The 9,471-nt window shown below is 42.2% G+C and overlaps 1 protein-coding gene across 2 annotated transcripts in view; it reads left to right on the forward strand.

Moving 5' to 3' along the window:
- The window catches only part of gosr2 (golgi SNAP receptor complex member 2), a 49,136-nt gene extending 41,430 nt beyond the window's left edge, over window positions 1-7,706 (forward strand). For both annotated transcript variants that reach the window (XM_078424642.1, XM_078424643.1), the window contains one exon: window positions 7,275-7,706. In XM_078424642.1, the coding sequence (XP_078280768.1) occupies window positions 7,275-7,436 (162 nt within the window). In that variant the 3' untranslated portion in view covers window positions 7,437-7,706. The remainder of the gene's footprint in view (window positions 1-7,274) is intronic.
- Window positions 7,707-9,471: the final 1,765 nt, after the last annotated feature.

Genomic DNA, 9,471 nt, shown 5'->3' on the forward strand with positions numbered 1-9,471 from the left:
CCTGGTGAATCTTCTTTGTACTGCCTCCAATGTTACTAACGACTTTATTAAGTAATAGTAAATAATGCACAGTATTCTAGATCAAGCCTCACTAATGCCCTGCACAATTGCATATCACAATCTCCCTATTCTTAAAACTCCAAACTCTTTACAATAAAGGCCAACATGTTGTTAGCCACCTTAATTACTTGTTGGATCTGCCTGCTAGCTTTTTGTGATACATGCACTAGAACACCTCGATGCCTAAAATCACTTATTTCACTTATTTGCATTCCTTGTAGATTTTGGTAATAATCTGCCTTTGGGTCCTTCCTACTAAAGTTCATGACCTTGCACACCCCTTCCCACCTTCCCTATTAAACTCAATTTGCCAGCTTTTTGTCAATCTTTCTACAGCGTTTTGCAGAATCAATGTCCTCAATATAATATGCCTTTGCACTTATTTTTTTGTATCACAGAAAAGTTGCATTTCGCTTTCTCTGCCAAGACCTGCTCCTTGGGGTATTCTCTCCTGCCTGTAGAGTTGAAATAAAAATGTATTCCAACTCTTTGCTTTCCATGTGACTGCCAGTTTTCAATCCATGTTAACACACTTCCTCCAACACCTCGGGTTCTTAATTTATACACTATCTTATATGGGACCTCGTCAAATGCCGTTTGGAAATTTAAATACATTACATTTACAGGTTTCCTTCTATCAACTTTGTCACATCCTCAAACAAATTGAGCACATTTGTCAAACATGATTTAACTTCCATAAAACCATGTGACTAGGTTTGATTATATTCGGCTTTCCTGAATGATTCGTTACTTCCTCTTTGATTCTTGACTCAAGCCTCTTGCCAACAATAGACATTAAACCAACTGGCCTATAGTTCCACTGTTTCCATATTCCCTTGTTTCGAAACAAGGGAGTTACGTTGGCAGTTTTCCAATCTGTGGCACCCTCCCATATTACTGCATTTCCCATTGAGTGATCATTGATGTTTGTAAAGCTGATAAGGTTTACTCATTATTGTCTTAAGCCTTTAGTTAGAGACAATTTGGGAGAAGCCATTATGTTTTCCCATATCTGGTATTAGCTGAAATGCAACTCAATGAACCTTATCCATAATGGCCCTGAATGGTGTTGGTAAGAAGCTTTAGACACTTGGTACTGTTAAACCTGTCACCTACCTGGCAAATATCAGTTGTAATGTTTCAAATGCTGGAATGGTGTAGCTGCAAGTTATCAAAATTAGTCATCGACAGAAAAGGAACATGTGGGAAACACTCAGCCGGTCTGGCAGCATCTGTGGAAAGAGAAACAGTTAATGTTTCAGGTCTGTCACCCTTTATCAGACCTGGGAAGGAAAGAAAGAAAGTAAATTAGATCTTGGTAGCAGAGAAGGTGTGGGAGGAATGGATAGAACAAAGGGAATATTTCTGATAAAGTGATACCAGATGGCTTAATATGGTGGGTAACTGATGAAAGGTCCTGGACCTGAAAAGCTTACATTTACTCTTTCCACAGATGCTTGACCTGTTGGGTGTTTCCAGCACTTGGTTTTTATTTTGGACTTCTAGTATTTGTAGTTAGTTTTTGATTTTCCAAATAACTCTCCCCTTTTATAATATTTAGTGTTGTAAGAAAGATCACTGTAGTATACTACCTCTATAACTTGAGGAATTAATAATAATAATAATAATAATAATAATAATAATACATTACATTTATATAGCGCTTTTCATATACTCAAAGACTCTTTACAGGGATTTAGAGAACATAGGGAAGTGAATAAATAGATAAATAAGTAAACGAACAGAGAAAGGAGACAGAGGGTGGGGTGACCTTCAGTGGTTGAAGGCAGTACCGAATAGGTGAGACTTCAGTGATGTTTTGAATGTGAGTGTGGAGGAGTCTCTGACGGTTTGAGGTAGTGAGTTCCATAGGGTGGGAGCAGCGATGGAGAAAGCCCTGTCCCCCCAGGATCTGAGTTTGGTCCGGATGTGGGGGGATAGGAGATTGGCAGCAGCAGAGCGGAGGGTGCAGGTGGGAGTGTGCCTGTGGAGGAGGTCGGTCAGGTAGGATGGGGCCAGGTTATGGAGGGCTTTGTAGGTCATGAGGAGGATTTTGTACTGGATTCTCTGGGGGATGGGGAGCCAGTGGAGTTTGTAAAGGACGGGGGTGATATGGTCACGGATCGGGGTGTGGGTGAGTAGACGGGCAGCGGAGTTTTGAATGTATTGAAGTTTACTGATGATTTTTGAGGGTGCGCCATAGAGGAGGCTGTTGCAGTAGTCCAGACGGGAGGTGATGAAGGCGTGGATGAGGGTTTCTGCAGCTGTGGAGGAGAGGCATGGACGGAGACGGGCAATGTTTTTGAGGTGGAAGAAGGCTGTCTTTGTGATGTGTTTGATGTGTTTGTCGAAGGAGAGGGTTTGATCAAAGATGATTCCAAGATTCCGGATGTGAGGGGAGGTGGATACTGGGAGACCATCAATGTTGAGGATGAAGTTTTGGGTGGATTTGGTGAGCGTTTTTGGACCAATGATGATGATTTCAGATTTGTTGCAATTGAGTTTGAGGAAATTTGATTGAAGCCATGATTTTATTTCAGTGATGCAGTTTGTCAGTGTAGAGTGTGTGGTGGGGGAGATTGACTTGGTGGAGATGAGGAGCTGGATATCATCGGCGAAGCAGTGGAAGTTGAGACCATGACGGCGGATTAATTGACCAAGGGGGAACAGGTAGAGGATGAAGAGGAGGGGGCCAAGGACTGAGCCTTGGGGGACACCTTGGGGGAGGGGAGCGGTGGGGGATTTACAGTTGTTAATGGAGATGAACTGGTGTCTGTCAGAGAGGTAAGATTTGAACCAGGATAGGGCTGTGCCGGTGATGTTAAAGGAGGTTTCAAGTCGGGTGAGGAGAATGGAGTGATTTATGGTGTCAAAGGCGGCGCTGAGGTCAAGTAGGATGAGGATGTTGAGGTTGCCAGCGTTGGAGGAGAGGAGAATGTCGTTTGTGATTTTGAGGAGCACAGTTTCAGTACAGTGGTTGGAACGGAATCCGGATTGGAAAGTTTCATACAGGTTATTGGTAGAGAGGTGGTGTTTGAGTTGGGAAGCTACAGCACGTTCCAAAACTTTGGACAGAAAGGATAGGTTGGAGATTGGTCTGAAGTTGTCTGAATAGACCTAACGTACTGAGTTGGAAGAGTTTTCAAAACTCAGTATGAGCCATGCTGATAAAACTGAAATGCTGTCCTGATGTGCTCTGTACATCTCGCTAAACATTATTGCCAAGACAATGGAATAAAATATGTGCTATTCTGTTGAAGGGTTTTTGTTGACCTGAGTGTTAACTCTGTTTCTCTTTCTACGGTTGCTGCCTGACCCGCTGAGTGTTTCCAGCATTTACGGTTTTCATCGATTGTGTGGAATTACACAAAGATGAGAATATTAAGAACAAAAAACTGTCTAAGGGCCTAGGGGTTTACCAGGCCAAAGAAGAATATGTATTTGGCGAGGGGGCATATAGGAAGGATGGTGGTTTCTGTACAGGATCTTCTACAGAATCCGAGTTGGAGTCATAGGGACACAGAGATACAACATGGAAACTGACTTCTCGACTCGCCGACCTTCATTTACCCATTTATATTAATTCTACGTTAATCGAACAACTCCCCCTAGAGTCTACTACTCACCTACACGCAAGGGAACATTTCCAATGGCCTTTTAACCTGTCAACCCACACGTCTTTGGGATATTGGAGGAAACTGAAGTACCTGGAGAAAACCCATGTAGTTACAGGGAAAAAGTATAAGCTTTATGGAGACAGCACCGGAGGTCAAGACTGAACCAGATCTCTGCCACTGCAAAGCAGCAGTTCTATTTGCTGCAACTGTGTGTTACCCCAGTCTGTAGGGGTTGCCTGTTAATGGCCACTGTGTCAGAAATAAGGATAGTTTCATATAATGTTTGTACTTGTTCATTCCTATGAATAGTTTTACTCCTGCATGTCTTTAGTATTTTACACTATTTTAGTGTGAATGAGGGAAAACTGATTGATGTAAAACACCAAAAGCAATTGAAATTTATTAATAAATGCTTCATATCAACAAGATGTGGCCTGCAGAGTAAACAATTTGTTTCAGTAAGATATACCTGGCCCAGGTTGATATGGTTGTCCAGTGCAATTTTGTTTACCAGTTTTCTAATTTCAATTGATAACTGTCAGTCTAGAGTGACCAACACTGAACAATTTTGCCATTATATATTCTTTTCTGTTCCTTTGTGTGCGACCTTGCATTCATCCACATCTGGATCCTTGAGTGTTGCAGGTTATAATTTATGCCAACTCATGATTTGTACTTTTTGCTGTGGGAAAAATTGGCAGTTTTGTTTGCTTTAAATAAGTGCAGATTTGGAGATAATTTTATTTGATTGATATAGAGTTCCATAATTGAACCTCAGCAAGAACGAATGAAGATTTGCCAAAATTAGTTTTAACAGCAGGAAGTCTGCAAATTGATTTACTTAATGACCTTATAATATAATGTGATTCTGCTGATAACTGAAGCAATCTAATAGATGTGAAGGACCTACATTGCTGAGGCATTTCATGTACTGATACGCTAAATTGAATCTTGACTTTACAAACTAATAGAAACAAATTGAACGTAGTTTTGGTTGCATGGGGAAATATGTTTTTGTCAGATCTTAATTCCAGATATATGAAATAGTTAAGCAGACAATCTTATTAATGATGTCCATTCAAACTATTTGCAAATGTAGTTGAATTTTGCATGATTTAATTCCATCTCATGGAATAGACAATAGACAATAGACAATAGGTGCAGGAGTAGGCCATTCAGCCCTTCGAGCCAGCACCGCCATTCAATGCGATCATGGCTGATCACTCTCAATCAGTACCCCGTTCCTGCCTTCTCCCCATACCCCCTCACTCCGCTATCCTTAAGAGCTCTATCCAGCTCTCTCTTGAAAGCATCCAACGAACTGGCCTCCACTGCCTTCTGAGGCAGAGAATTCCACACCTTCACCACCCTCTGACTGAAAAAGTTCTTCCTCATCTCCGTTCTAAATGGCCTACCCCTTATTCTCAAACTGTGGCCCCTTGTTCTGGACTCCCCCAACATTGGGAACATGTTATCTGCCTCTAATGTGTCCAATCCCCTAATTATCTTATATGTTTCAATAAGATCCCCCCTCATCCTTCTAAATTCCAGTGTATACAAGCCCAATCGCTCCAGCCTTTCAACATACGACAGTCCCGCCATTCCGGGAATTAACCTAGTGAACCTACGCTGCACGCCCTCCATAGCAAGAATATCCTTCCTCAAATTTGGAGACCAAAACTGCACACAGTACTCCAGGTGCGGTCTCACCAGGGCCCGGTACAACTGTAGAAGGACCTCTTTGCTCCTATACTCAACTCCTCTTGTTACGAAGGCCAACATTCCATTGGCTTTCTTCACTGCCTGCTGAACCTGCATGCTTCCTTTCATTGACTGATGCACTAGGACACCCAGATCTCGTTGAACTCCCCCTCCTCCTAACTTGACACCATTCAGATAATAATCTGCCTTTCTATTCTTACTTCCAAAGTGAATAACCTCACACTTACCTACATTAAACTGCATCTGCCATGTATCCGCCCACTCACACAACCTGTCCAAGTCACCCTGCAGCCTTATTGCATCTTCCTCACAATTCACACTACCCCCCAACTTAGTATCATCTGCAAATTTGCTAATGGTACTTTTAATCCCTTCGTCTAAGTCATGGAGCTTAGATGATCCATGTGTCTATCTTTGACCCTGTGTTGTTTGAATCATCAGTCACAAGCAGAGCCTACTATCCCCCTCACTTCTCAAACCATCAGCTATCAAGGCTTTCTTTTCAGCCAGTTGTCTTGGAGAATCATTTCTGTAGCACTATTTCTGAATACCCATCATTGGATTTATCCATCAAGGTGATGTTCTATTTCCCTTGCAACCGAAACTACAATCAATTTACTTCTATCAGTTTGTAAAGTCGAGATACAATTTAACATATCAGTATAGTTGGGCGATACGGTGGTGCAGCGGTAGAGTTGCTGCCTTGCAGCGCTGGAGACCCGGGTTCGATCCTGACTACGGAGTTTGTATGTTCTCCCCGTGACCGCATGGGTTTTCTCAGATCTTCGGTTTCCTCCCACACTCAAGTCGTACAGGTATGTAGGTTAATTGGCTTAGTGTTTGTGTAAAATTGGCCCTAGTGTGTAGAGGTTGCTGTGTGGGGATTACTGGGCGGTGCAGACTTGGTGGGCCGAAAGGCCTGTTTCCGCGCTGTATCTCTGAACGAAACTAAACTATAGAGTCATGAATCCAGCACACTGAGTCCACATCAACCATCCACTTACACTAACCCTACATTATTCCCATTTTCTATGGATTTTATCAACTCCCCACCCACCCTCTTCGTCTCATTCCCCCCTCAGCCGATTCTACCGCTCACCTACACAATAGGGGAAATGTGCAGTTGCCAGTTAACCTGCATGTCTTTGCGATGTGGGAGGTAACTAGAGGACCCAATGGTGGTCCATGGGAGAACCATTCTCACTGGGAGAACACACAGAGACACACACGCATGCACACACGCACACCGTAGGTCTGGATTGAACCCGAGACTGGGTTTTACCAGCTGCACCTGGTCACCCTGCAGACATTATTTTGCACAATTAATTCAGTCCTTTGACAAATGCAAACTTCCCTATTACTATATCCACCTATTGTACTAAACAGCTTATCACATGGAAGCATGACAGATGAGCTGATTCTTCCCAACAGTATATTTTACTGTGTTATGCTTTGGTCTTTCAAAGTATGGAGCCATGCACATGCAATGTGTGTGGGTGTTATTTTGTTAATGTTTTCTCTTTTGTGACGCTGGGCTTCGGGGATCAAGATTAAATGTACTCTTCCACTGGAATTGGGCTCTAAATGGTTGATCTGTTCCTGCCTTCTGCCCTTTATATACACATTATGTCCGCATTTATTATGAATACCAGTCTTGCTGTGATTATACTGTTCGGCCACTGACAGCCAATTTCTCTTGGGAAGGATACACAAACAACTCAGACATTTTCATTGTAAGTTCAAGAATAAATATCATGAAGAACATCAGGAGAAATTTTCCTGAGCTTTGAACCAAATGGTGCAGGACACACCTAGGCTGCTGATTTATGGGATTAAAATGATTGTAAGTGTGTCTATTGTGTTCTTTTGTTACAGGGAGCACAAAAGAAGATACTCGATGTGGCAAATATGTTGGGAATGTCAAACACCGTGATGCGTCTGATTGAGAAACGGGCTTTCCAGGACAAGTTCATCATGATCGGTGGAATGGTCGTGACCTGCATCATCATGGTCTTGGCGATCAAGTACTTGACATGAGCAGATGCCTTTGTGATGCAGTCCGCTACAGGAACCAATCAGTATTTCCTTGAGAAGCTGACCAAGTCTCTGTCTGACTCATCGCTGTCTGATCTCGACCCCTCTCTTCAGCTCTTCTAAAATAATTTACAGAATGCCGATAAACTTGATGAACAGTCCAGTGCACGCAATTAGCTCCACAGCTTCCAATTGTTTCTGAGAGGAAGACTGATCAAAGACATGGTGAAGACTAGTAATTCTGGTTAGAAATAATAAAATATTGAATTCCAATGAACTTCATTTCCTTGTACCTGCAAGGGAAGAATGTATCTGTCTGCACGTTTGATAATGATTTTTTTTGCGGCAGGCAGCTACCTTTAGGCTGTCTCCTCTTTCCTCATATAACCTCCCCCACATAATTGCAGCTAGTTGGTGTGGCAGCTTCAAAAGCAGTACTTCTCAATAGTATCCTGTCGTCCTTGACTCTGTCAAAGTTAGGATTCTATGAATGCTGTGATACATGCAGTGCTTCAGAAGCTGGCCCGGCACAAACTCTGCAATTTTTCTATTTTCTGGAGTCCAAATTCCGAGGTGGGGGAAAAAAGGTTCCTGTTCCAGAGTTCCTTTAAGGTCCATTCCGAGTCTGACGTGTGTGGTTCTTGTTATCTCGCCTCTCGTTTTGAAGAAAGCGGGAGAGTTCCCTCCTGCCACCTTGTGTCATGTCGTTATTTGTTCCTCATTTAATGCTGCTTCGAATAAAATTGTGTGTTGGGCCCCGCTTTAAGCAAGTGGCCAGCAGTGGCAACACAGTGACACCACTGGCATCAGGCTGTAACTGCAACATGAGTAATTTTTGATGATACGGGTTGAGCCTCTAGCCTGGCACCCTTGGGACCTAACTGGTGCCTGACCACAGCATTTGCCCCCTGATCATCTTCCTCCAAGTATGAGAACTGTTTTTAAGTATAGACCATCCCTGGGGAAGGGTTCTGTAAACCAAAGTTTCCATAAAATGGAAACGCTGTCAGCTGAGATCGCAAAAATTGCACTAGAAGGTTTATCTAGCTACAGATTTGAACAGATTTTAGTTCGCTTTTAGATTTTCATGAGATCATAGTTAGAATCAGTCAATTAGTACAGATCTGTACCACAGAATCAAAACATGCCAGACCACAGGAGTTGCTGGACCATAGACCAGAGAGTTTCAACCATATCGCAAGATACTCTTTCACTGTTGCATCCATCCATCCATCCATCTGCCATAGTTCTAATAGGTTCCTAGCAACGCTGCTTGGCATGTGTGCAAGATATCATAATCCCTACCTAATATAGTTCACTCGACAATTGTTCTCAAAGAACAGTTATAATGTGTGAAATGGGGATATACTTAAAATTTCTCCTTTAAAGATTTTTAATTTTTGCTGTTTGAGCCAGTATTTATTATAAAGCAGCAAACTGCTTTTTACAGTTTTGATCGTGTCCAAATGTCATCAATGTGGCTTTGGGAATGTTAAAAATGGTGTTACGTTGTATATTTACACCTACTGCCCACGCGGTTGATTTGGATCAAATATGTGCTGTGATTGAGGCCCTGATTGAAGCAATCTGTTCGCTGACTGCATCAGACTGACCGCTTCCAACAGAAACATCTCTTGCTTGGCCTGCAGAGTACTTTGAAAAGTGTCTGCTGTACTGTATTAAAAAGAGCCTAAATTGCATCTTTGCTCATTACTCCTTTGTCTCCAGTGAATATTTTATTACATTTAGTGAGTGAAGAGAGAGCACTTCCCTTTCTCATTGAAGAGAGGCCTCAAATTGATTTTAAAAGCATTAAAACCTCCACCTTACGGATGGATGTCCAGAGACTAATGTAAAGTTACTAAAGCCCAAACATGTTTTAAATTCAGCCACCATTAAAATATACCATGTACCTCTGTGTGTAGTTTGTGCTTAGGAATATATCAAGCAATGGTTTGACTGAATGAATGGATATTTATGTCTTAATCCTGCTACTACACTCAGTACAGTTTGTAATTTATGCTAACAATTCGTCCAT

This window comes from Rhinoraja longicauda, chromosome 29 (assembly GCF_053455715.1).
Source record: "Rhinoraja longicauda isolate Sanriku21f chromosome 29, sRhiLon1.1, whole genome shotgun sequence".
Classification (NCBI taxonomy): Eukaryota; Metazoa; Chordata; class Chondrichthyes; order Rajiformes; family Arhynchobatidae; genus Rhinoraja; species Rhinoraja longicauda.